General features: G+C 52.3%; 8 protein-coding genes across 8 annotated transcripts; 3 read left to right on the top strand and 5 right to left on the bottom strand.

Annotated features, from left to right (window-relative positions):
* Window positions 1–830: 830 nt before the first annotated feature.
* Window positions 831–1405, bottom strand: Z517_10817 (uncharacterized protein; the record flags this gene model as incomplete). Its single annotated transcript, XM_013424426.1, has 2 exons — window positions 831–1214; window positions 1238–1405. 2 exons carry the CDS (start codon window positions 1403–1405, stop codon window positions 831–833), a joined length of 552 nt encoding a protein of 183 aa, XP_013279880.1.
* A 6175-nt stretch (window positions 1406–7580) lies between these two features.
* Z517_10816 (uncharacterized protein) lies at window positions 7581–9185 on the bottom strand (the record flags this gene model as incomplete). The annotated part of the gene is made up of 1 exon (XM_013424425.1): window positions 7581–9185. The coding sequence occupies one exon, from the start codon at window positions 9183–9185 to the stop codon at window positions 7581–7583; it is 1605 nt and encodes a 534-aa protein (XP_013279879.1).
* Window positions 9186–9611: 426 nt separating this feature from the next.
* Window positions 9612–11555, top strand: Z517_10815 (uncharacterized protein; the record flags this gene model as incomplete). Its single annotated transcript, XM_013424424.1, has 1 exon — window positions 9612–11555. The coding sequence occupies one exon, from the start codon at window positions 9612–9614 to the stop codon at window positions 11553–11555; it is 1944 nt and encodes a 647-aa protein (XP_013279878.1).
* Window positions 11556–11856: 301 nt separating this feature from the next.
* Window positions 11857–12612, bottom strand: Z517_10814 (uncharacterized protein; the record flags this gene model as incomplete). Its single annotated transcript, XM_013424423.1, has 1 exon — window positions 11857–12612. One exon carries the CDS (start codon window positions 12610–12612, stop codon window positions 11857–11859), a length of 756 nt encoding a protein of 251 aa, XP_013279877.1.
* Window positions 12613–13307: 695 nt separating this feature from the next.
* Window positions 13308–14087, bottom strand: Z517_10813 (uncharacterized protein; the record flags this gene model as incomplete). Its single annotated transcript, XM_013424422.1, has 1 exon — window positions 13308–14087. One exon carries the CDS (start codon window positions 14085–14087, stop codon window positions 13308–13310), a length of 780 nt encoding a protein of 259 aa, XP_013279876.1.
* Window positions 14088–15346: 1259 nt separating this feature from the next.
* Z517_10812 (uncharacterized protein) lies at window positions 15347–16771 on the bottom strand (the record flags this gene model as incomplete). The annotated part of the gene is made up of 1 exon (XM_013424421.1): window positions 15347–16771. The coding sequence occupies one exon, from the start codon at window positions 16769–16771 to the stop codon at window positions 15347–15349; it is 1425 nt and encodes a 474-aa protein (XP_013279875.1).
* A 2276-nt stretch (window positions 16772–19047) lies between these two features.
* Window positions 19048–21847, top strand: Z517_10811 (uncharacterized protein; the record flags this gene model as incomplete). The annotated part of the gene is made up of 3 exons (XM_013424420.1): window positions 19048–19070; window positions 19142–21378; window positions 21435–21847. 3 exons carry the CDS (start codon window positions 19048–19050, stop codon window positions 21845–21847), a joined length of 2673 nt encoding a protein of 890 aa, XP_013279874.1.
* Window positions 21848–23302: 1455 nt separating this feature from the next.
* On the top strand, window positions 23303–25178 carry Z517_10810 (uncharacterized protein; the record flags this gene model as incomplete). Its single annotated transcript, XM_013424419.1, has 3 exons — window positions 23303–23578; window positions 23629–25048; window positions 25111–25178. The coding sequence occupies 3 exons, from the start codon at window positions 23303–23305 to the stop codon at window positions 25176–25178; spliced, it is 1764 nt and encodes a 587-aa protein (XP_013279873.1).
* Window positions 25179–25837: the final 659 nt, after the last annotated feature.

Raw genomic sequence — 25837 nt, 5'->3', positions numbered from 1 at the left:
CAAAGACCAAAGACGATAGATCAAGCCCAAAGCCAAGACCAACCGAGACCAAAGTTGAGCGAAGGGGATGGACATCTGCATGTATGTATGTCTGTCGAAGTGCATGTTCGGGTGGCCCCCTCATTGGGGCGGGGGGGCATTGGCCATTGGCGCCTGGGCTCGGATTCGGAACTCACGAGCGGGAACGGATGGGCGACGTGCCAGGCCAGGTCCCGCGGAGGTGGCGTGGTGTGATTGATAGGAGCAGAGGATTCATTGTTCAATTTTCGATTTTCATCTGGATCAAAAAATTTTTTTTTTAATTCACCGGGGCCTTATCGAGAGGACCGACTGACTTTGTAGAGGTGGCGGACAGGCATGTATACATCGTACTGGCACTGAAAAGGTTAGAAAATCTTGGTAAAGGGCAGGCCGAGACTGAAACCAGAAGTAGAACTAGGAGGAGGAGGAGGAGGAGGAGGAGGAGGAGGAGGAGGAGGAGGAGATGGTCATGGTCATGTCAAGAAGGTACCTTGTAAATTGTTCATCAGATCAATGTACTTGCTATGTCGTGGCGGGACCGTTACATTTCCCACAAACTCCCCCAGTCTCATCAATCGCCCGCATAACATAACAGACAGGGGATATCGTTATCAACCACAGTGCCCTGATAGATTGCCCGATACAGGTGGGCGAGATATTCCAATCATTTTGGCCCATGGCCTTCAGGTTTCATCACACCGAGACGAAAGTTACCTCAAGCCAACCTCGGAGACCTAGAGAGGTCTCGTCCATACAACCTTGAGCTCCTCATCATATCTGACATTTAATATGCCTCTTGTGCAACAGATTTAGGTCTTAGTTTGTGACGTCTCACGCGTCGCCTGAAGCTTTGTACCTTTGGTGGAGGTAATCGTTCTGATGACGGCGTCGGGAGTCACCGTAGCTGTCAGCGTGGCCATGAACTTGTCGAGCTCCAGTTCCACGCTGCTGTTGCTGGCAGATTGTTCTTTTCCGGTTACCCCGTCTTTGACGATCGCGGCGTCGTCATTGTCATGGAGCCGCTGGGGTGATTGCCCGGTCGGGTCTGAATTTCCGCAGGAAGAGCTGGGACGTCCCTCGTGGGATGACATCCTCGTCTCTATGCTCGTGTCGACTGCTTCCCTGCTCCGCAGATAGACGGACAGCATCGAATCCTCGGGAACGGTCACCAAGGTGAATGCCGTAAGGGGAATCTGTCGGCGCCTTCACACCATACCCCGATGGGGTTGTCAGTTCTGGCTATACTCCTCAAAGATGGATCGAGGACCATCTGGGCCACGTACTCTTCTCTCTTCGCCCGCATCATGACCGATCTATCAGCACCCAGAGCTGGTCTCGCAATACGACACTTAGTGTCGGGCGTCATGTGGGGTTTGGAAGCCATGGATATCAAAATGCCAGCAATACATTCACACCCGGTTTCTCCAAACTGATGCCAACGAGATGGTCCGGGAAGAGAGCGACAAACTGTAGATAAAGCGCGAGAACGATACAAATATAATGAAAAGGAGGAAGAGGAAGGAGTGAAACGAGAGAGGCATGGAGGGGGGGAAAGGCATGATGATCCCTGAACAGAATCGACCAGGCAATCACTTACGTCCGACTAGGGCGAATGAGAGCGTGACAACTATAACTAACATCCTGTAAAGCCAGTCAAGTGCCGAGGCGTTGCACTAGCTGGACCGACCCGCATCTTTGCAGCATTCTGATTCGAGACATGTGATTTCAGGCTAGCCGTTCTGAGGCTCCCGCGCATTTTTGAGAGGTTCTCATGCACCTGTCCACCTGCATGCTGGTGCGTTGCTACATGAGACCTGGGCGCTGAAAATATACCTTGAGAATGTGATTGCGTCCATCTGATGGTGCAGGAGGGGATGCTGAGCCAGGGTGCCGAGGTCACCTCTGAAGACTGTCTGTTGGCGGTGCGTCGATGTACCAGACCCCCACCGCTTGTCACATGACCAAGTTATCATGCACTCGATCGGAGAGCATGCGCCCTGCACTGTCGACGAAGGCGGTCAAGGGAAATTGTCCCTTTTCTGCGTGCCGATCCGTGACGGCTGTTCGCTGTCTCGCTATACTAGCTGAGCAAATAATAGCTGCCAAACTTACCGGATTGCCTCTGGACGAGTGTGATGGTATCTGAATCAGATGGTTGCCTTAAGAGGTCGGGGTTCCCATGTCGGATAAAGGTTCGTAGCAATGGATCGTAAACACCGTTATATATCAAGAACAGCAAGCCAGGATCCGGACGACTCTCAGATATGGGGTGGTTGATAGAGTTGAAATCGAGCAGCAGTCGGATGATAGCGGCCCAGTCGTTGCCAAGACCAATGAGAGGCGTGTTCTCGGAGTAACTTCGTCATAATCGAAAGAGGACGCTCTGTACAAGGACTCTGATGATATTGCGATCCGAGTGTCATCGAGTTGGAGATGCTTCAAATGCGCATCAAGTTGGCATTTTGCGTCTATATCGACGCATCCCTACCTGCTCAATCTCGCTCTGAGGTCCGTGGTGGTGTCGCAGGTGTCGGGAGTATCATTCTAAGGGCCGGAAGTGATCGTGATCTATCCCCAACACTAGAGTCAACAAGCTCAGAGGGTTCTCAAGCCAGCAGCCGTTGCGAATTACAACAAGATGAGACCGCCCGTTGTGCAACTCTCAATATAAACCTGCAGTCAGTGTCCTGGACGGCCGAAGGAGATTTACATACCTGACAAGTACATGGCATGAGATGAAGTTGAGCCGTCGTTGCGAGATACATACATAAGTCTCGGTGCTGGACGCCACATACTTGTTCGTCCTAGGCTGAGGGCTAGTGTTGAGAATTTCCAGTTTTATACTAGCGTGGGCGCCGCAAAGGCTTGCGATTAGTTTCTGGCGCAATCATAGGTCCATTTTGCTGAGTAAGTGTGGCTAATGTATGGCTATCGCACAGTGGTAGGATTGGCACCATGGTTGGCTCTCAACAGTTCAGCACGTGGCTAGTCAGGCTCGATCCGTGCCTTCTCTTCTCGCCAAAGTACTTTTGCTCTCTTGGCACCTTCCTCGCTTAGCGATACGGCGAGGCGGGAAAAACTATTTTTCCGCCTCCCCATCCATATTCAGCTGCCCCAAGCGAAGGGCTAATACCAACATATCTCGCAGGTCGTTCAGCTCGCCACCCTCTTGACTTCTCCCCTCCTTTTCCCCATCTCTGGAAGCCTCTACTCTGTCAACAAGAGTTGATCTTGTTCCCCGTACGCAGAGCCCACTGGAAAACACTACGAGCGGCAATACAAAGCATTCTCTAGCATGTTTCGTCGGCTGCATTGTATTCGAGCCACAGCCGCATTATGGCATGGCCGCTCAGCCTCACGACCCAAACTAGTCACACTGTCGCACTTGCCGGTCAGCTAGGTTCAGTGCTTTTTCCAGCTCTATGAACGTCAATACGGCACCGCATAGCATCAGCATGCCAATCACAAACACTCCCTTTGGTAATAGTCCATTTTACCTTTGCGATTGGTAGTGGCGAATACTCAGCCTTGGTCCCTGATCGCCGCTTCCGCCAAAACAGTTCAACCCCAACGGTCCGAACATGGTATGATTGACGAGTCAATCTTCCACTGGCACAAAAGAGGACTCCCAATAACATGGCACCAATGGTGGGACAAGAGCTGTTACAAGGTTCTCACATCTTCTTGAAGGACGCCACCTTCGCCACCGCGAGGATATTTCGGTGTCAGTCCTCAAACAGGACTAAGAGAGGGTCGTGCCTTCGCGGTGGACGATTCCTCGATTTGTCACATCTTGTTACCCGGCGCTCGAGGTTCTGGTCTCGTTGCTCTGGTCGACACGTGACGGCAACAGGTTTCGTCCGAGCATAGCCCCGATGGCAAAATCTCATCCCCAGCATCGTGAGGGATTAAGCTGGGCTTCCCGTGGGAGGACACCTGTCGTCAAAGTGCTCACCCCCATGATTGTTGGGTTCCTGGCTTGCATGTGGGCTGTCGTTTGAGGCAAATGGCGGAATCTTCAGGATGCCTTGTTGTCCAACCGACTCTTTGGGTCTTTTTGTGACGGCGTTCTGCGGGCCAAGGCGGTCCTTACACATCAAGAGCAACCCTGCGATGTCGTTTCGGGAGCCACATAAGCGTCACGAGTTCCGGCGCTGCCTTGATTGAGCGGTGACCGAAAGCTTGGGTTGGTGACAAGTGCGAGCTCCTCTGGCCGCTCCCACTCTGCACTTCCCTATCAAGGAGTATTAAAGGTCTCAGCCTTCATTCATTGTTCTGTACGCATCATGCTCCATCAAAAGGCAACCACTATCGACGGGTTGCAGCACCATTGACTGGAGTGCCACAAATATCGGCTTCAAAAGGTCGCATCTGGACCATCCGCACTTTGACCCAAAGTCGCTCTAAAGTCCGGTGGAAAGACGATGCGGGTGGCTGCCTTGCTGGCTTCCCGCAATCTGATTTGATCGCACTTAGTCGCCGCTGCACTGCCGTCAAGTATCAAGAAACTCGTGCGTTTGACCAAGGATGCCTCTTCACTGGATCTACGAGTACCCCGTAACCTCCACCATTCCATGTCAAAACACCCTAGTTGATGATCAAGTGACTAGATGCGAAGCATCAAAAGGTTCGACTTACATCAATTTTGCGCCCTGTTGCCTGGGTTTCCCTCTCATTGCCTCGGGCACGTTGGCGGTGTGTCGAAGGTACCCATGCCTTCTGGTGGGCCAGTTCGAAGTACCGACGGCCCGGCATCCAGCCAAGTCAGCCTAAGCGACCGGGTTAGGATTGCCCCGGACGAAAACCAAACCAGCAACAACAGGGGCCCGGTCACCGGCATATCCCATTGAAATTGGCCCTCAGGGGCTGCGAGGAGGAAGCTTACTCTGCGCATGGGGCACTCCTCTCATCACTTAGTGCAAGGCAACAACAGCTTGGTTCAGGATACGAGCAGACTTCTTTCGGTGTTTGCTCCACGCAATCAATTTCTCACACTAGTTGAAACTGCGGAGCAAGTTCTAAGTTCCTGGTACCGAGTCCTCGTCGTGCTACTTCATCCCCGAGGCTGCTTTTTTCTGCGCCACCATGGTGAGCTGTCGATGATACCCGTATTCGTGGCGTTGTGCAAAAGACTTGCCTCTCCAATGCTGGCGTCAAAACGATGCGGAACCTTTGATGGCTGGCTGCATATCAAAGGGGGTTTTGGGCGCGACGTGCCTCACTCTCTGCCCATCCTTGACGGCTGCCTTTCGACGTAACCACGTTGTTTCACGATCCCCAAAGGTCCTGAGGGCCTTTGGAATTCACCCCTGGGTCCTTGCGCTCAGCAAGCAATGCGTCACTGAGAGAAAGGCAAACAGAAACAGGCCAAAGAGATGGGTCAAGAAGCGAAGCCGGGCTTTGGGCAAGGAGGCTGTTCACCGGTTTTGCTCGTGCAATCCATTGCAGGCGTTTAAACGCCCCGCATCTACGAACAACATCGGGCTGAACTTGCGCAGCCTGGCCTGACCCCATTTCACGGCCGATCGAGGTCTCGCTGCTTCATACCGCGATGCCATCCTCTTCTGGATCTCGCACTCACAGAGAGTGCCGCTGGGTTTAAAGCCCAGGAGGAGAAACAACGAAGATACTGAGCACCGAGCACTGAGCACATCCCGTCGTGCACCCCTTGTGTGTTTCCCACACGAGTACACTCGACCCACGGGTAGTCTACCGAGTTCCACGCATTGAGTCCTCACTACGAGTATATCATGGCCCTTGATGAGATGACTGGTATACGGAGGTGTTGAGTATACTGCGTCTCTAGCTAGCTATCTAGTTAGCGAGCCAGCAATCGTTCGTCCTACCGAGTACATACCATACACTTCCCCAGCCTGCTATTGCATCGACCGCTCATGAAGTTGTTTCGTTCTCCTGCCCGTCCCTCTCCAGTGCCAGATTATCTCAATCTCAATCCCCTCCATCTCTCCTCCACCCTCATGTCGGTCGAAACCACGTTCCGATGTAAACTTCATTTCCCAGCTGAGGCCGTCCCTGTCCTCCTCCTCCTCCTACATTGTGCCGCGTTACGTTACGTTGTCGGCAGACAAAGTCTCGCGAAACATAGCTACCCAACTTCCCTTCCCTCAGCGACTGGGGACTAAGAACTGGGGACTGGTGACTGATAGAACCCATTCTGCCCCATAGCCCATGGCATACTCGCACCGCGACTGTGCCCGTACCTGTGAGCGTGAGCGTGACTGTGACTGTGTTTGGGCGCCGGCAGGCTTTGGGATTCGGATAATCCAAAGGTCGGTCACCGTGGAGCTGGTGGCTGGGCGATATTTACTTTGCCGGCCTCAACCTGGGGAGTGCTTGGACATGTATCTTGCAAACAGGTTTAGAGATATGGAAGCATGGTGGGATATTGGGATATTGGGACGGTGATATAGAGGTATAGAGGTGTATAGAGAGATCAAGATGCGTCTGTTATCGACCTCAACGGTTCGAAGCAGGCTACCTTAAATGACCAAGTCAAGGACACGTCTCTTTCGCCAGTGGGGCCCGTTTTCTTTCTCTCCTCTTATCCAGCGAGCGCGGTCCAGCTTACTACGCAAACCTCAGGAATAGAGACACAAAACCCTCTTTTGTGGACACGTTTCTGCAACCTTTCGTCAAGTCTGGGCGGCGTCGGTTGAGGGAGACTTCCGACATGACCCACGTTCCTTGTCATGGTGGTAAATCTGGCGCATCGTCCCCAAGAAATACATCTCGCTGCGCAAGCAGCCTGTGAAGCATGGGGTCGAGCACAAGGACATCGCAGGGAAATGGCTGGAAGAGACACCTGTACCCGGCGAGTCCGCGTTGCTCCCACTCAAGGCGAGTTTCCACCTTGAAACCCGACATTCCAACATGCCTGGTTGTCCCAGGGCTCGCCCGAGAAGAATCCAGCTCCAACCTCTTCGGCTGCGGCTCCCACGAAACCAAGAAGAGCACGAGCTCTCTGTATCCTCTCAGACTCGCAAGCTCTGAGAGACCTCGAGACCCAGCGCAGTCCTGCACGCAAATAATAGAATGGGAGATATCAGACTCTTTGACGTGCAGATAGTTCTAAGAAAGCGTTCGACAGCAAGACAAAGTCATTTGTCAAACTCGTCTTCAAGTCTGCTGCCAGTGGACATGCTGGTGTAGTGGCAATGCCTGTCCACAACATCGTGATCACGAGCCTGCAAATCGCTGAAACCACTTAGTGGCCCGTAATTACGGTCAAGTTGCATCGGCAGTTGTAAAGTTGGATGCAATCATGCCGTTACTATCACTGTCGTAGGAGACTAGTGCTTGAGCAATATCTTTGCCGAAGATCTCACAGTGGCTTGCCAGGTAGCGTCCGAGAGAGGCACATTCCCAGTGTCGAGTTGACCATCACTTTGCACTCGCATACTATTGCAATCCGTACCTGGTGAGTCCTGCCGCGAAACAGCCACATAATACATGAGCCGGTGCTTGATCGGTTTTCGGCATGATATACACTGCGATTCTGCTCAGCTCTGAGCGTATCCAGAGGAGTGCCAAGTAACTTGTCATTGCATCTTCTTGATTCCCGATGCCTGTTTGTCCCGGGTGGACCGTGCCGTGAACCAGGGCTTCAGCTTTAGTAGCACCCACAAAAATCCAAGTGCGATCGTGATGATAGTTAGGGATTCAATTGTAGAGGGACTTGCAGCATTGAGGTCCAAGACTGGCACGGAAATGCGCTCTACCAGTCTTGCTGGAGCTGCGCCTTCGGCCGTGGCTGGGTCAAGGTGATAGAACATGGTTCTGGGGCCGAACAATCCTTCGAAGCCAAGATGAATTCTATCGAACGGATTTACGGGGAACTTGGTACCATCGTCAGCGGTGCAGGCCCAGAAGACTACAGGCCAAGGTATTTCGATTTCCGACGAGCTGCCATTCTTCGGTTCCAGATATCGTAGGTGTAATGGTATGGTCACATCCCACGCACCACTAGCAGCTTTAGGTTCTCCAACGCTTCCATTGGGTGTCTGGATTTCGAGCAGCATCGTCAAACCCCATTTGCTCACGACATAATTTGGAGCCTCTAGATCTGTCTCACCAGCAATAGAATGCAATTGACCGAGATGATGGAGCTTTTGAAAAAGCGGATCATTGCTGAGAAACGCATATTTGTCGGCAAATATATGCGAAGGAAGAGTTAAATAGGTCTGTAATGCACAAATGCTTCCGGGAGGCTTGTTCTTAGGCTCGGTCAATGAGACTGCCGAAGGGAAAGAGATTCGTAAGGTCGGATGCAGTCCTGTAGGCTCATCAAATGAGACAGAATATCTCTGGAACTTTGCTTGATCTGGACCAAAGGTATGATGCCGCGAGGGAAAGCTGAAAAGTGTGGCTTTCGGATGATTGTCTTCCCCCACAACAGTAAGAAAGCCTGATAGCTGAAGGTCCGAGGGCTCGGGCGCTGGTGACGCGCTGAAAATGCCCACCTCCACCCTGTCGTCCTTTCTGGATTGCACATCGAGGTTCCACGCATCAAGCGTCGTGAAGTCGCCTATTGGGTCGTAGAATACAGCAGGCTGTTTGGACCAGAAAACGGTCAAGGTGAGAGCATGGGAAATGCTGTCATAATCAAAGTCCACAGCATCAGCAATGTTCAGAAGCGACGCTGTGTGCAAACACTGCAAGTCATTCGGCGTGCAAGCAGAATGGTATATGTAAGCAACGAGATGCTTGATCGACGGGAGAAGAGAATAGTATTGTAGACTAGAAGTCTGAGCAAAGCGCTCGGAGATTAGAGGAGGACTGATGAAGGTGGTGCCGGCAGATTCGCATCGAAGCTGCTTCCCGAAAATTTTGTGCAGGAGATCACAAAGTCGATCATCCTGATCTTCCTGCAAAGGGGTGTATTGGACGTGTAGACCAGGGGAGATCCTTGACAGAAACGGGGCTGTTGTATTGTAGGGAAGTTCTGGTGCCCAACGGACATGGAGTTCATGGCATTCTCGCAAATAGTCGGCTATCTCGGTTGGCAATTCCTCGAGACCCAAAGTCAAGCGTTCTTCCCGTGCCGCTTTCAATGCTCCCAGCAGAAGCTGATTTTGGCGAACTTGAATGTCATCTGGGTTGACAGCGCGACTCGGGTGAGTGACATATGTCGATCTCCTGCGCATGACTGGGAGTATAAGGACTGCCGACAGTGCCGGTATTAGTAGATGTAGTGGTGTGTAGCCGCAACAGTCGAGCGTTGGTAAATAGTAAGGGAGGTGGTCGGACTTCATGAAATTCGATTTGATATGGAGCCTGCGATCACGTGCGGCGCAGTCGACGCGCTACGTTAGAGTTCGCGCTAAGCTTATCGATAAGCGAAGGTACTGACGTCCATCTTGGAATCGGTGAATTTGGAACTTGGAAGAGCAACTTGTTCATACCAGCTGCGAGCTGCTAGTCTTTCTGTGATAGACCGTCCACCAACTCTGTGAGCGGAAATATAGTCGTCGGTTCTATAATCCTTCTCGAACACCTTTGCCTCCACCTGTCGCCCTCCTCGTCTACACCGCATCACCGTAACCTTCCAACTCTGCCTCTCCATCCCTGAGATGGCGCCTACGGTGTCCTCTTCCAGGACACAATTGTCTTACCCGCTCTACGCTGCCGACTTTGACCCTCTCAACCCGGATTTTCTACTCGTTGGTGGAGGCGGAGGCTCTTCATCTACTGGCGTCCCCAACAAAATCTCCCTACTCGATACGTCGCAAAGGAAACAGCTGAAAGAGGTTATTGACATTCAACTCCCGAGCGATGAAGACTCCGTTACAAGCCTGGCTGTTGCCGAGTCATCTCCAACGGCACTCACAGCCTTTGCTGGCATCAACAGCTCTGTCGCCGACCAGAACGCGGGGAAAAACGAACACCTGAGGTCCTTCAAGATTGGGTTGCCCGCGAGGAAAAGGAGGGCAGATGGCAGTGCGGTCGACGAAGACGCGGAGAAGCCTTCGGCCTCTACACCGGCTTCACAGCCATTAGGTCGGACGGCGCTTTTCAAATCTGCAACCACCACCAAGAACGAGACATATCAAAGAGTCTTACGGTTTTCACCCACCAAAAAGCCTGGCAAACCTCGACTCGCGGCTATCGCGTCTGGACTCGCTCCTACCAATGAAGTCATTGTGTTTCGCCCGAACTCAAAACCCGGCTCAGATGATGTGGTTTCTCGCATTGAGCTTGGTAACCGTGAGGCAGGGGACGTGGATCTGGCAGTCGAAGACGACGAGAAGGGTGACTATCTGCTCGCATATTGCACAGATGATGAAGTGTTTCTGCAGCAGCTCTCTGGCTCATCCAAGCCTGATGCACCAACGTCTCTCTTCCGCGCCGCTGAGATCTCCACCTCACTGCCCCCCTCACAAAGACCTAAATTTCGAGCCTTACGCTTTCTGACCCCTCGTCATCTGCTGCTTCTTAGGAATCGCCCATCGCGGACTGGGGCAGATCTATTGGTTCTTCGAGTCAGTCAAGATTTTTCGCAGGCCCGCATATCTCTACGGAAACAACTTAATAAGTCTATTAGAGCGGCGGTTGGGCTGGATGTGTGCAGCCTGACAGAATCGGAACAAGGCGACAAGCAGTTCGTGATCGCCGTCGCAGGACAGTCTGGGGATGACAGCTCGATAGAAATATTGGCGCTCGACTTCTCGCGAGAGGCTGGATTGGGAGTTTTCAGGTCATACACCTTTATCACAGGCGTTCATAATGGGCCCCTCACTCGTCTTGTCTTGTCCAACTTTACCGGACCAACTCTTGCGGCTGCCGACACAGCTGGGCCTCAATTCGCTCGCCTGGCTTCTGTAGGCGTCGACAAATTTGTTGTGGTGCATTACCTCCCTCTCCGTCCGTTCCTCCCACCGTCAGCCAAGTCTCCACGATATGTGCTCGTGCCTCCAGGGCGTTCTGAAGCAGTGCAAACATCATTCAGTGTTTTCTTCGCCCTTGTGGTCGTCGGCTTGGTGGCATTCCTCATGCAGGCATTCTGCGAGATCCGTGGCGTTGTGCCACCAGTCCTGGGGGCGCCGAATTGGCTGTCACCGCGGATGCGCGAACTTGTCACCCGGCCCTATATTCTCGCCGACCAAATGAGTTCGGTCGGGTCAGAGATCCCCGTCGCGGCTCACAGCGCAACAGAAAGGCTCAAAAGCTCCGTGGACGAAATGACCTCGACCCTCTCGTCCGCCGTGTCATCGGCCACAGATTCGCTGAAGGATCTCGTCGAGGAAAACTCCAACCTGGAAACCCCCAAAGCCATCATCGTGCGGGAGCAGAGCCTAGGTGAAATCTCGACCGAAGTTCTCCAGTCGGACGCCGAAGTCGTGAAGCAGGAGACACTGAAGAAATGGGAGGAGTTGAGCGAGGCACAGAAGAAGGGGTGGAAACGCAGGCTGGTCGACGCGGGCCACTGGGCAGAACACCAGGGTGAGACTGTGCTCAAGGGCATCTTGTTTTCAGAACTGGCCGGGGCTGTTGGGAATATGGTTGGTGGGGGTTAAGCAGGAGATATTATCGTGAGGGACTGTCGGCATATTATATGGGTTGCCTGCTTGTGGTGTCTGATATGAATTAACCAGTATATCTGAGACGATCCAGAAAGATATTCATGAATGTTGCATTTTGAGAGTTACACTGCAGCTTAGCTTATGTTCGTCAAGATCTGATATCTGGGACAATTTATACTCTATCATCGCTAAAACCGTTGTTGGACTTCTTGCTGGCTTTCCCATCATGACCATATCGTGTCGTCTGGAGCAATCCACAGGGTCCTTCAACTTGGGCCTTTCCAGTCCCCATAAATCAATACGTCTCGTTGGCGCTGACGCCGTATGTGCCTCCAGCCGCGTACCACGCCGCCATGATCAGGTCGCACAGGTCTTTTGCCTCGACGTCCTTGAGGGGCAGATGGTGACCGCCCTCGAAATCCATTTGGAAGCAGTTGTCGCTCTCGCAGGCCTTCATCAGCTCGACGCAGCCGGGCTTGACGTGGTCGTCGCGGCCCCAGGCGTGGACGGTCGGCACCTGCTTGAGGAGGTCGTAGTCTTGCACGTTGACCGACTCGAAGAGGGAGATGGGCGGGAACGGGCCGCCAATCATGACGCCGAACTTGAATTTCCAGCGACTTTCACCGGCATCGCGCTCCTGGATCTTCTGGCGCAGTAGCAGGCCGGGGACGAGGCGTGCCCCTTGCGAGAAGCCGATGATGCCCTTGAAGCTGTCGACGCCGCCGTTGGCCTCCATCGCCTGAAGGATGACGCTATCTACCGCTTCAACCTCGTCCTGCGGCGTGGCCTCCTGGTCGCTCTCGCCGGCCTTGAACTTGCGGGTCACCCAGCGGTAAAAGGGCGCGCAGGACGCAAACACGGGCAGCATGCCGAACCCCGGCGTGCCCTCGATGGGCGCCTGCACGAACACGAACCGGAACTGCTTCTCCAGGTTCCAGATCAGCCGCCGGCACTGGATCTTGAACACCGTGCTGTTGGACCCGCCGCCGTGGAGCATCAGGATGGCCGGCAGGAGGGCACCCGTGTGAGAATGCGTCGGACGGGCAGCCATAGTTGTTATGTTGTCAAGGTGTGGGTTGTAGGTTTCGGATTGGCAGTTTTTGGCGCAAAGTGGAAACAAGGAGAAATCTCTTGCCCCAAATTTGAAGTTTCAGGAATGAGCGCAAAGGATGTTGTTGAGGAGGCTGTATACGCTCGCTTCGAGATCGCTGAATGCGCTCCTCCTTCGACAGGTCGTCAACTTGAGATATAAAAAATCTCCCCCCTTCTTGGTTGCTAAATCAGAATTAACCCTGGCACTGAGTCGCCCGTTGGTAGACTTTGGTGCTTTTGTCGAGAACTTGAGCTCTCATTTCTCAGAGATATAGATGTGTGATTGCTTCTCCAAAATGTCTATGTTCGACTTGTGCGAAATATAGAAGAGGGAAGGCATATCTCTGGAAGGAGATACAGAGCAGAGCGCAGGCCTTACCCTCTCCTCCACGTGATAAGGCTGGATACGGCCACCGACAAGGCTGAGTCAATGGTACTTTAGCCGGCACGCCTGGTTGTCCTCGTACTATTACTTGTAGTAATCTAGTTCCCAAAATAGGGCTAGGGAAATACGAGGCAAAAGGACTCGCTTGAAATGTTCGTATTGAACATGCATGGTCAATGCATCTATCAGCATCCATCATGTCCCTGTCGGCACTCAACACTATGTGGTGGTACGGGCTGAGAAGCTTCCATTCCATTCACTCTACCATCTCACACCAAGAATGTCCCGCTGTTGGAGTGAATCACAATTCCCGTCGCATTGGCATCTTTCAAACAGTATAGGTATGCTTCAGCCAGATCCACGGGCTGTCCGACTTTCGCGGTAGGCATCTTGCTTTCGTGGCTCGCAAAGAATTCCTTTTTGCTCTCCTCATCCATACCCTGCCAAAGATCTGTCTCAATAACCCCAGGAGCGACACAGTTGACCCGAATGGGTGCCAGATCGAAAGCCAGCTGTCGTGTCAGGCCATTCAATCCTGCCCCAATGAGTGCTAGCATCGACCATCCTCCAGCGATTGGTTTCTCGGATATAGAACCCCCTGTTAAGATGATGGAAGAATGCCGATCCTTCTTCATGAACCTCACTCCGACTTTGACAACCAGGATCGCAGCAATGGTTCGAACTTGGCTGCACTTTTGCCACTTTTCGATCGTAATGTCCTCAAGCGGGATCATGGGCAGCCTGTCTCCAGCCATGTACACAATATGGTCCACATCACACACCTTCTTGAACAGATCCTCAATATTGTCTTCGACAGTGGAACTGGCCAAGTCGCAGGGATATCCGGAGATGCGTCCCTTGGCATCGGGGTAGTCATGGGCAAGCTGAGTACACACCTCCTTGACCTTGGACTCTCGTGATGAGGTGAGGATGATTGATGCCCCAAATTCAATGAGTGCTTGTGCAACGCTGATGCCGACCCCCCCAGTGCCGCCCACCAAAAGGATACGTTGGCCCGCAACTTTGTTTGTGAAGCGTGCCGGAGACATGTTGGACAGTCTGGTGGTGTTGGTGCTCGGGTAGGATTGTTAAAGGGGAGGGAAATATTGGAGGACCCTTGCCTTTGTGACGACGGCGGTGAGCGGGTAGGAGTTAGGATGAGAGATTGGGAGAAGGCTCGATGAAGGAAGGAATCGAGTCCTTATGTCTTTCGACAGGTATTTTTCAGGTTGCCGCTCGCTCATCGATATTTTTTGCCCTTTGTGCCTTCTATCCTCGCCCTCCCCATTTGGCCGGACAGTGGGTTTCACTATCTCCACGATAGATCACGCCTGCAATGTTGGTAGTGAGATTTGATAACCATGGGATGAAATTCCCGGTACGGCCGTGCAAGATTGAAGAACCAACCAAAATGTGCAAGTCTAGCATGTGGAAAATGCATTTGTGCCTCTAGCGATGTCAGACAGCGACCTTTGCCTGCGCTTTTTCTATTCTTCGCACATCCGCCCAACAACAACTTGTTCATGGAACATCTTTCTGCATACGGCGATTGCATCACCATGCTCCGGAAAGTGAGATTTCCTCATAATCATGTCCGCCATTTGCAATCCGCATGCTATGCTTGCAATGGATCAGCTTTGCGCTAGGAGCAACCAAGATGGCAACAAGGAATTCTATTGTCCTCTCTGCTTGCCTGGCTGTCGCCTCAAGATTCCCTCACGACCAGGTGTCAGACAAACAGGTGTACCAGCGTTTTGTGGCCTCGGTATGTGGACGAGTTAGAGGGCAGTGGTGTTTAGTGGTTGAGGTTGTGGTGGGCAGTTTGATAGGTTTGTACCTCATCGAGCCCCGGAAGCCTTAAAAACAATGGTGGGCCGTATGGGCAAATTTGCAGCGCCAGCACAAGTGAAGCATTGGAGAGATCTCACAGCCTATTGAGAATTCGTCAATTCAATTCTTTCGTGCGGCATAACAGCGTTCTATTTGTCGCATGGCTTGCGGCCGGGCCCTATAGCGCACCCCAAGCATTGGTCCCGGATTCTCATGTTGACATTCAAACCAACATAGACAGAAAGATCCACCTTGTCGGCCTCGAGGTGATTGGTCATATCAGCGTAGGCGTTTCCAGAATTGAGAGACTTGGGACCAACGCATGATGACGGTGGTGATATATCCAGTGAAGACTTCTGGTCTCCATCCGCACGAGATTCGGAGTCGGATCCAAGGGCAATTTTCGGTGGCGTATCAATTGAGATGTCCAACTGGGCACAGATACAAGTAGGTCGAGGAAGCAACTTGTCTCATCGTCTCATGCAACGTCCGCCTTGAACACCAATGCAACACCGTCGTCACCAGCTGTGACAATTCTGCTCCCACCGCCACCTTGTACGAACCCCAATACGCCGCCCCCTTCTCCCTCCCCTCTGTGTCCCTTCCACTCCTGAACGAACCCTTGGCCTGCCGCCGTCGTTCCGCCCCTCACATCCCATCTCCTGACAACACCGTCCATACCCGCGGTGGTCAAGAGCCATCCACCTTTTTGCGGATTTCGGACAAATTCGACTTTGACGACGGCGTACTCTTCATGCGCTTCCTTTATATGTCTCCGCACCGCAAAGCGATGAGCTGTATCGAAGAGGGCTATTGAACCATCGACACTTCCCGAGGCAAGGATATTGAGGGGGGGAGAGGAGAAAGAAAGGGTCTCGACACCATCTGATTGCGCTTGCAGAGAAGCGAGGATCTGACCTGCCGAAGACGCCTGGGATTGTTTCCCGGCGCCTTTGGAGCCCCCAGTCTTCTTTGCCTGATCGGCCGGCTGTGGCAGACCGACGACTTTGATGTTTCCGCCGGCGCCGCCAACGGCAACCATAGACGGAGTGCATGCCACGCTGTAAAGACCTCCTTCAACCTCAAAGCGTTGGTCTGCGGCGGTGAATGAGACGACTGCCTGGCCTGTGGAGAAGACGTCAGAGACATACAGACTGCCATCTTCTGAGACTGTCGCCAGGAGTGAACCATCTGGCGTCCACGCTCCCGCGGTGCACGATGCAGTGTGGAGGTAAAACGCCTGAACGATTGTGAGAGGACTGGCTTTATCGTCGGCGTTGATCTGATAGACCCAAACTGAACCATCATTGGCGCCAAGGGCTATTACATTCTCATGATCCTTGTTGGGACATGGTGCAACCCAGTTGATCTCTTCTACTTCGGCGGTTTCGGCAACGAATGTCCACTTCTTGGATCCCGAGGGTTCTGATGTCCTCCATGTGCGCAGTTTTCCGTCGAGACCCGCAGTTACCACGTATTCGCCCCGGGGATATGTGAAGGACACTGCGTTGACCGAGTCGGTATGCCCGTCCAGCTTTTGAAGTGGCTGAATGCCTTTCCTCTCACCCTGAGGGTTGCTGGTGGATTGATCCGTGCTAGGTACGGACGCGTTGAAAAGGTATGCAACGTCATCGCCGCCGCCTGTGATCACGATGGATGGGTTGGTAGGGTGTTGCGCTATGCAGAATATGCTGTCTGTGTGGGAGTCGAAGTGCGCGGCGGAGTCGTTTTGCAGTTGGATTTCTTGTTCTTTCCCCTCCATATCTTCGTCCTCTTCATCGTCCATTGGGTGATCAGGGTCGTCGTCTAGTATCTCCTCCGCAGCCTCATCTGCGTCGAGCAGGCCATCATCCTCAGGTTCCACATTATCGGGCGGCCGAGGCACAGGTTGAGGGTGGGACATGTTGAGCTGATAGATTGGGGTTTGTTTTAAGAGAAGTGTGTATGGAAAAACTAATCAGCAACAAGGAGAAAGAAAGACAGAAGAGTAATTCGGAGCTTTCAAGGGCAGATGCTTATAAGGAATCAATGCGACGCCCCCCGCTTAGAAATGCGTTTCCTATGGTGTTTACCCGCAGAGAAAAAAAAAGAGTTGGAAGACGGCCAGGCCTTGCGTCATTGGCTGTGGAGGCACCGAGGGGTAGAACAGACACCAACCATCAATATTGATTTTGTGTCGCACTTTTAGGACTTTTACAAATTCAGATTCTCTAGGTATACAAGAATGAGCAAATTTAATGCGTTGCCAACAGATCCCTCAATACTGGCAGACTACTCCGACTAAGTATAACCAGGGTGGCTGTTCAAATAGTCAACTAAATGAACAAGGACAATTCAGCCTTGCGATAGAAGTTTCAGCCTCGTCAACCTTTGTACTGTTGGGACTCTGGCGTTCCTGGTGCCCCTGGTGCCCCTGATATTGGTAATCAATAAGCGACTCAGCCGAGCTTGATGACAGTGCCACTCTTTTGGGGCTGCTTATCTTGGGGAAATGAGTACCTCGTATGTACGGAGGATGAATATAATTATGGAATGCTCATCGTCCTGATTCTCGGAAGGGCTATGCGATGAATCCATCCGCTATTGACTTTCACGGATGGGGAATTGCCATCTAGCGGAATTGGACCTCTCATTGGGCTCTCTCCTTTTGTATCGGCGTGATATATCAGCGGAATCCCAGTGGGCCGGTCCGCACCCTTTGATCGTCATTCAGGGATGGACGATAATCCCCTCCGGTCAGGACAACTTCACAAGATTCACTGACAGCTTGTCGAAACAGATGGACCATTCCGCGGACATCGAATCGATCAAGAAGTCACTGTCGTCACTGTTGTCCAATGACCTCCTCTTTCTGTAAGCCTTTGACATCTCCTAGTTTTATACTTTGACCAAATTGTGGAGGGACTTTTTTGAAACACTCATCCATCTCGGTAATGGCGGGGAGGCCCAGAGGGTGGCTGGTTCAGTTTGCGACTAGGGAGGAAAAAGAGACATCGGATACCCTGGTATAAGGCCTTTCATTCGTTGTCTGGGCCCGATGACAGATAGGCTGTGGAACGCGACAGGCAGGGCTTGTTCCAAGAAACCAAAAGCAATTAACCATGCAGGTGGCACGCAGTTGGGGCTTGATGGCGTGGATCAAAGGCGATTGAACGCATTTGTCCCGCGAATTTCCAACTCCTGAGAGTGTTTCAGATGGGTACATCGGACAAGTGACCCTGAGGTTGAATCTTCTCAGTGAAGATCGTACCTAGCTAGGTACCCACGTCCCTGGGCGGCCCCAATAAACCCTGGCTGTTTAACCGGAGTTACTACCACAAGAAGACTCATCCAGGCGTGTTGATGCCCAGCGCAGAGGGTTTGTCTCCCCCAATCGTCCTCCTCCTCCTTCCTGCTGGGTGCCTCCCACCCCCCCCAGTTATTTGTTTGCCTCCCACCGCACCATCCTCCTCGCCTCCTACCACCTCCTGCATCTCTTCCACCTTTTTGTAGCCGCCCGTCGTTGCAGTGAAGGACGGGCTGCCTATTGGACCAATCCAGGCCAATCCTATACTCCTCTTCCTGGTTTACAGGTTTCAGCCTGATCCCTAATCGACTCCATTGGGGTCTGTTACTCGTGCGCTCGCCCACCCGTACCATCCTCCCTCCTACAGGACCTGAGAGCACGTCGCCCAGCCCTGTTCCTCCGGCTGTGCTACCTCACCCTCGCTTTCGCTGTTACTCCCTAGATCAATTCTTATTCTCCAGATCCAAAGCCACGACCTTAAGACGTCTTACCGGCCCCTGGCGTACAATGCCATTGTCTATTCACTGATACTCACGTCAAAGTACCTTCTTTGACCCCATAGCGCTGCCCAAAGTATCGTCCGTCAATCGGTGTGGATCAGACTGCGCTCACCAACACATCAGCCCCAGGCCAAGACTCAGTACAGAAGTATCTCAAACAGATTCACTGAAACTTCGCAAGACGGTTTCCGACTCCTGCTCGTCTACCTCGCTTCGGTACTCTCAGGTTTTCGGAGCCGCACGCATGCTGTCACTGCCTGCGCGTTCTCAACCGACTGCTGCTGCTCACTGAACTCCAACTCTGCTACGATATCAACCTCCTGTCTTGCGTCCCGCGGACAATACCATACCAGACGTGTAGCAGAGGAGGCCATTCCAGATATCGTGCCGACAATGGCTTCAGGGCCCGAAAATGGGTATGTTACCTTACAGCCGGACTGAGAAACTCCACCGCACTTTGGTGGTCTCGTAGCTGACTCTCTAGCAGTTTCTACTCGTCGGGCCAGTTCATGAATCCAGGTCCAGCACCTCGCCCCCCCACCGATCGACCTCGACATCTGGAGTTGCAGCGCTCAACTACCTCGATACCGACGAGCACCTTTGAGTCCATGTCCTTGGGAGGAGGCCCCGCTTCGCCAGCCATCAGCACTCCAAGTGCGCCCTACTTCTCCAACGGCAGCTCTCTATCATTGTCAACAAATGGAAAACCCTCGGGCCCGGTCACGATCATCAAGGAAGGCCATGTGCGCTGCAAAGAAGACAAATTCCTCGCGCAATGGAACCAACGATACCTGATTCTCCGCGAGTTCAGATTGGATTTCTTGAAGAGTGAGAATGGAAAGCTCATGCAGTCCATCCAACTGAATACCGTGACGGGGGTGACTCGTTCTGAGGAGACCCGGATGGCCTTTGAGATCACCCGCATTGCAAATCCCAAAGATGCTGGTGGTAAAATCATCATGGCTCGTGACATGCCGACCCGGACAATCACCTGTGAAGTCCGGAGCGACGACGAGATTTATGATTGGATCGACAAAATATACGAGCGGTGCCCAGGCATGGGCGGTGTGAGTAACCCTACAAACTTCAGCCATCGTATCCATGTTGGCTTTGACCCCCAAACAGGTGGCTTTGTTGGATTACCACAGGAGTGGGAGAAACTGTTGAACAATTCCGCTATTACAAGAGACGACTACAAGAAAAATCCGCAGGCCGTCATTGAAGTTTTACAATTCGTTTCAGACCAGAAGATGCGTGAGCAGCATCCCGAGATGTACACCCCCGGCATGGTCACTCCCCCAGCTACACAGCCGAATAAACAACTTGGATACACGACAGGGGGCAATAGTGTTGCTCCTCCAAGGCCAGCACCACCCACAGATGCGCAACGATATAATTCTAATCAGTTCATCAACAAATATCAGGAAGGACCTTCCCGGATAGGGACTCCCCCCAGTAAACCGCCCTTGCAACGGGCGCAAACGGATAAGGGTGGATACGACATGGAGGCTGATGCCGCCCGGATTAAAGCAATCGCCATGGAAGAGCAAAAGCGACGTCAGATGGAGGTGGAAGCGAAGCGGGCAAGAGAGGCTGAAAGACAGAGGGAACAGGAGCGTGAAGATATGGAGCGCAGCCGCAGAGAGCAAGAAGCTTACAACGCTTCGTTACCGAAGACACGCCCACCGCTAGCCCAGCAGGAGATCGGAGGGTACGGGGGTAGCTCTGATCGTGGGCCTAACAGACAAGATCCCAGATACAACCCCGCGAGGGCCGCTCCCAGTGCTCCCCAGCAATCATCCTCCGGGTCGGCAAGGCAAAATCCCACAGCACAAAGACCGGCTCCTTCTGCTCCGACCAGCAGCTCCCAAAAGTCCATTCCCCAGTCACTCTCTTCCAGCCAGACTTCGTTACGATCACCAGAGAGCAGAGAGCGTGATCGCCAACCTTCACCAAACGCCAGATATCCTCCAGATGAAGCATCCCGGAAAGATAACACAACCAAGCCACAAACCAACGGGGTCAATGGACAATCTGCGAGTCGGTCGCAGGGATCTGTACAACAGCCCAAACCTCTCAATGTCGCCAAACAGCCACAAGCAAAACCAGCGGCTGACCCTCGTAAAGAGGCTGAGATTGCATTGACAGCGAAGAAGCCAGTCGAAGAGCGAGCCAAGGAAGTCCGGATGTCGAGCATGAGCGAGAGCGAAGTCATGGCCAAGCTCAAGCAGGTGGTGTCCAAAGACAATCCTTTGGAGTCATACAGCAAACAAAAGAAGATTGGTCAAGGTGCGTCTGGTTCGGTGTACGTTGCCCGAGTCAAGGAAAGTGCAACATCAGCTGTTGCGCGTGAAATATACCGCACACATGGCCCTAAGGGCCAGGTGGCGATCAAGCAGATGGATCTCCGCAATCAACCTCGCAAGGAGCTGATCGTCAACGAAATCATCGTCATGAAAGATTCCAAACATCCTAATATTGTTAACTTCCTCGACTCTTTCCTCCAAGAACAGAACAACGAGCTGTGGGTGGTGATGGAGTTTATGGAGGGTGGTGCGCTTACAGATATCATCGACAATAACCCAGTGATCACCGAGGATCAGATTGCTACAATCTGCTACGAAACCTGCAAGGGTCTCGCTCACTTGCATTCTCAAGACATCATTCACCGAGACATCAAGAGTGACAATGTGTTGCTCGATCGTGTGGGTAATGTCAAGATCAGTAAGTGACCCGGATTCTCTAACCGAAAGTGATGATTTTGCTGACATGGACTCTAGCCGATTTTGGGTTCTGTGCTAAGCTCACCGAGTCAAAGAGCAAACGCGCGACGATGGTTGGGACACCCTACTGGATGGCGCCTGAGGTTGTGAAGCAAAAGGAGTACGGACCTAAGGTCGACATTTGGTCTCTGGGCATCATGGCCATCGAGATGATTGAATCGGAGCCGCCATATCTTAACGAGGAGCCCCTCAAGGCCTTGTTCTTGATCGCGACCAACGGCACACCGCGGTTAAAGAACCCCAATAAACTATCACGGGAGCTGAAGGCATTCCTCAGTGTCTGTCTCTGTGTCGACGTCAGAAGCCGCGCCAGTGCCGACGAACTGCTGCGGAACGATTTTATGCGCATGGGCTGCAGTTTAGCAAGTCTAAGCGAACTTTTGAAATGGCGAGAAAAGGGTCGACAATGATAATTTCGCATCGGAATTTCAGGCGGCGGTAACAAAGGACATGACTGGGGCTCTGGGGGTACGAATTTAATGGCTACTAGGAAAGGATCATACAGGCGCCGACTGGCACTACACTCCATTTGCATCTTGGATACGGCGCTGAAGACTATACAGAATTGTGGCACTCGAAGTCTAGACCAGCCAGAAACAACATGCCGACGACTTGAAAGCAATCTAAAGATGATGGGAGTGAAGAGGTTGACGGTGCATTTCTCATCAAGACCCAGAGATGCCAGAGGGAAGAGGGGACGAGGACGATGGTCATTTCATGGTTGATGATTGAACGGGAAACGATCTTGCATTAAATGCTTGCCCAGGTCACAGGGAGCTTCTTCTTATCATTGCTTTGCACAACGATATGCCTGGGCATGAAAGGGGGGAGATTTTTGCATTATGCAAGCTGGTATGTGATTGCGAGGCGCCGGGTGAACGGACAGAATCTGCACGAGCCTCAGGCATGGTGATGGTTCTAGACGAGAAGGATGAAGCGCGAGGGCGGATCAATAGCCCATCGACATGTTCCCGTTGAGTGGATGCCGTGTCTGCGTGGAGAGGAACGTGGATGTGTTGCCGCTATATGTGAGCTATACGCCTTGAATGAGGAGGAGAGGAGATAGAGACAGCGAGAGATGAATTCTTGACGAGAGGAACAAGGAAAAGAATCGCATCCCATCCCATCTGCCCATCCAGGTTTTATCTATTCAGTACCTAGTATCTTCTACTAGTAGTCAGTGCTTGCCGGGCTTGGCAATCGGGAGTCGGAAGAATCTGGACCGACCGATAAGATGATAAAAGGGGAGGAGCTGAGGGGGGGGCCGCACTTACTCTTTCAAGTGGCACGAGGCATACCGAGCACTCGGTACAAGTAGTACAAGTGTTCCCCTTTTTTTACAGGTACGGACTCATACGGAGTCCCTCGTACTCCGTAGTTTAGGGCCAGAACACGGACGAACCTTGTGCCCTCGTTTTATTTATCGTGTCCCCATTAGGAGGTAGTCAAGCTCTCAGATAACCGGATACCAAGATACTAGTTGTCCACGCACCCTGCATAATCGTCCATCCTTGCCATCGTGCCATCCCTTCCTTCGTCGGGTTCGTAGTTCTCCGACTCGCGCCAGTCAATCGTGTCCAATACAATATCGTTGCCTGCGAGAGATACATGCCCATCATTACGTCAAGACTCTAGCATGATATTCCATTGATATTATCAATCAAGTCTTGCAGTTTTGTGTGTTGTGTCTAGGTCAACCGTCACCAAATCTCGAACCGCCCCCTCCCTCCCTCGACTCTAGAATCACGGACCAGATGCGGTAGAGAGAGAGGTCTCTAAACCCAATCGATCCAGCATCTAATCCTCCTCCTCCTACCGCCTGGGAACAACTATCTGCCCACGAGTTTCCCCTATCTCAAGTCGCGATGCTGGACCCTGAAGATGCCTTCGCAGAGGAGGCGCAAGAGGAGGTTAGACTGGTCGAGGAAAGCCACAGCCATCCTACCACACATGCAAGGTTCCGTATCAGCGATGGCCAAGATGACGAGGATGATGAGATGAGCCCCTTGATGAGCCCGAACCACCGTCGAAAGACGCCCGTCGCACATGAAAGAGCTCGCGCAAGTTTTGAGAGGGCCATCAATGAACCTTGGAATGGTGCTCATGGCTCCGGCGACCTCCCCTGGTACAAGACGCCTTCAGTAAATCTTTACCTCTCCCTCTAAGTTGGACTGTTGCTTACCTTGTCCAGATATTCTGGCTTCTTCCTGCTTTCTTCCCCTTCTGCATCGCCTTTGGCGGCATCATTGTTCCCAAAACATACCTCATTCTCGACCTAATCTGCAAGGACTATCTTTCGGAGCAAGCGTCAAAGAATCCAAACTTCAAGTTTCTCCCTGTGGTCCTCGGAGAAGAGAACCCCCAGTGCAGAGATCCCAATGTGCAATCCCGGGTGGCCAACTTCAATCTCTACATCAATCTGCTCAGCGGGATCTTTTCCGCCGTGATATCTCCCCATCTGGGGTCGCTGTCAGACCGAATCGGCCGAAAGAAGGTCATGGTCACTGCCTCCCTCGGCGCGCTCGCCGCCGAAATCATCACCATCATTGTCGGCCAGACCAACGGTCAGGTTTCTGTTTACTGGCTGCTTCTTGGAGGCTTGATCGACGGCCTGTGTGGTTCGTTCACCACCGCTCTGGCTTTGGCCTTTGCGTATGCGTCCGACTGCTCATCCCCCGAACGCCGGGCTGTTGCATTTGGTTATTTCCACGGGACACTTTTTGCCGGGATTGCGTTGGGCCCCATCGTGTCGGGTTACTTGATCAAAGTGACAGGGACAGTCATGATTGCGTTCTACCTGGCCCTCGCGTGCAACGCATTCTTTATTGTTTTCACCCTAATTGCGGTGCCCGAGTCGCTGTCCAAGGAGCGACAACTGCTAGCGAAGGAGAAAAGAGAGTTTGCTCGGGCTGAGCTACCCGACAAGAACTGGCTCACCGTCATCAAGAACTACAACCTCTTCGAACCACTCTGGGTTCTGCGACCGAAAGGTGAAGGCTCCAGCTCGGCCTTGCGGAAAAACCTGTTCGTGCTCGCGGCTATCGATACGATGATGTTCGGCGTGGCAATGGGCACCGTGCAAATCATGATTATCTATGCGGAATACCGCTTCGGCTGGACAGCGGTCAACTCGAGCATGTATCTCTCCGCCGTTAACATCTGTCGCGTGGCGGGGTTGGTCCTCATTCTACCCTTACTCACCAGGTGCTTCCGGGGACCTGCACAGATGCAATCCAAAGGACACAAAGGTTCGGATATGCTCGATATCTGGATCATCCGAGGTGCCATCATCTTCGACCTTGTCGGGTATATTGGATATGCTTTCACTCCGTCTGGTGCGATCATGGTACTCTCTGGCATGATTGCATCTCTTGGAGGGATCGGCTCGCCTACTCTCCAATCTTCTCTCACGAAACATATTCCGGCCGACCGAACGGGTCAAGTGCTTGGGGCATCGGGTCTTCTGCATGCTCTGGCACGTGTGGTGGCGCCGACAGTCTTTAATCTGATTTACAGTCAAACGGTAGGGATCTACGCTGGGATTGTCTTCATTTGCCTTGCCTCGATTTTTGTCGTGGTTTTTGTTCTCAGTTGGTTCCTGAGACCAAACGGTACGTCTCCTAACTCCCTTCCTTTGTCTTTTGAAAGGCGTTTGCTAATTCAATCCACACAGTCTATCTTGTGGAACCATCTGCCGTGCATCTTGACGAAACAGAAGGCGACGACGACCATCTAGAATGAGCCATTTTTGTGTACATTTACTTGTTTCTTGCCATATACTATACCTGGAAGGACCATAGATTTGTTTTGGTTTCCTGTCGGTCCACCATTTGCCTTATCCATGGCCATGGAGTTTGGGGCATATCTTCGAGGCATGTTTTTTTTATCTTTGCACAGCATTGTATTTATGTGGTACATATCTACCTAGGTATCTATCTGTCTATCTATTTAGGTTTTATACCTGAGCCAGAACTCATCGAGGAAGATTCTCACACTCGTTTTGTACTCGCCTTGCTTCGACTTGTTCATGGTTTCTGAAACCCTCTTGGAAGCCACTCACTCTGGTCTTGCTGGATTCATTCTCGTGGGGCTTGCTCGTGGTGTGGCAGGGATATACTGTACGTACTGTTACAGATATGTGTATTCAGATCGGGTCGAACCGGCCAAGTCCAAGTTCCAAGTCCGAGTCTCGCACGGCATGGCATGGCATGATGATCAGATGTTTTGTTGTATTGGGCATTTTCTCCACACACACACACACACACACACACACACACACAGACAGACGCTAGAACGGCTTGTTTCTAATTCCATGCGTAAATACCCAGCTTCCTAGGTAGGTATACATAACTAGGTACCTAGGACAAAAGTATGTAGGTATGGACGGTACATGCCTGCCT

Source organism: Fonsecaea pedrosoi, assembly GCF_000835455.1.
Source record: "Fonsecaea pedrosoi CBS 271.37 unplaced genomic scaffold supercont1.7, whole genome shotgun sequence".
Taxonomy (NCBI): domain Eukaryota; kingdom Fungi; phylum Ascomycota; class Eurotiomycetes; order Chaetothyriales; family Herpotrichiellaceae; genus Fonsecaea; species Fonsecaea pedrosoi.
This window is presented reverse-complemented; position numbering and strand designations above follow the sequence as displayed.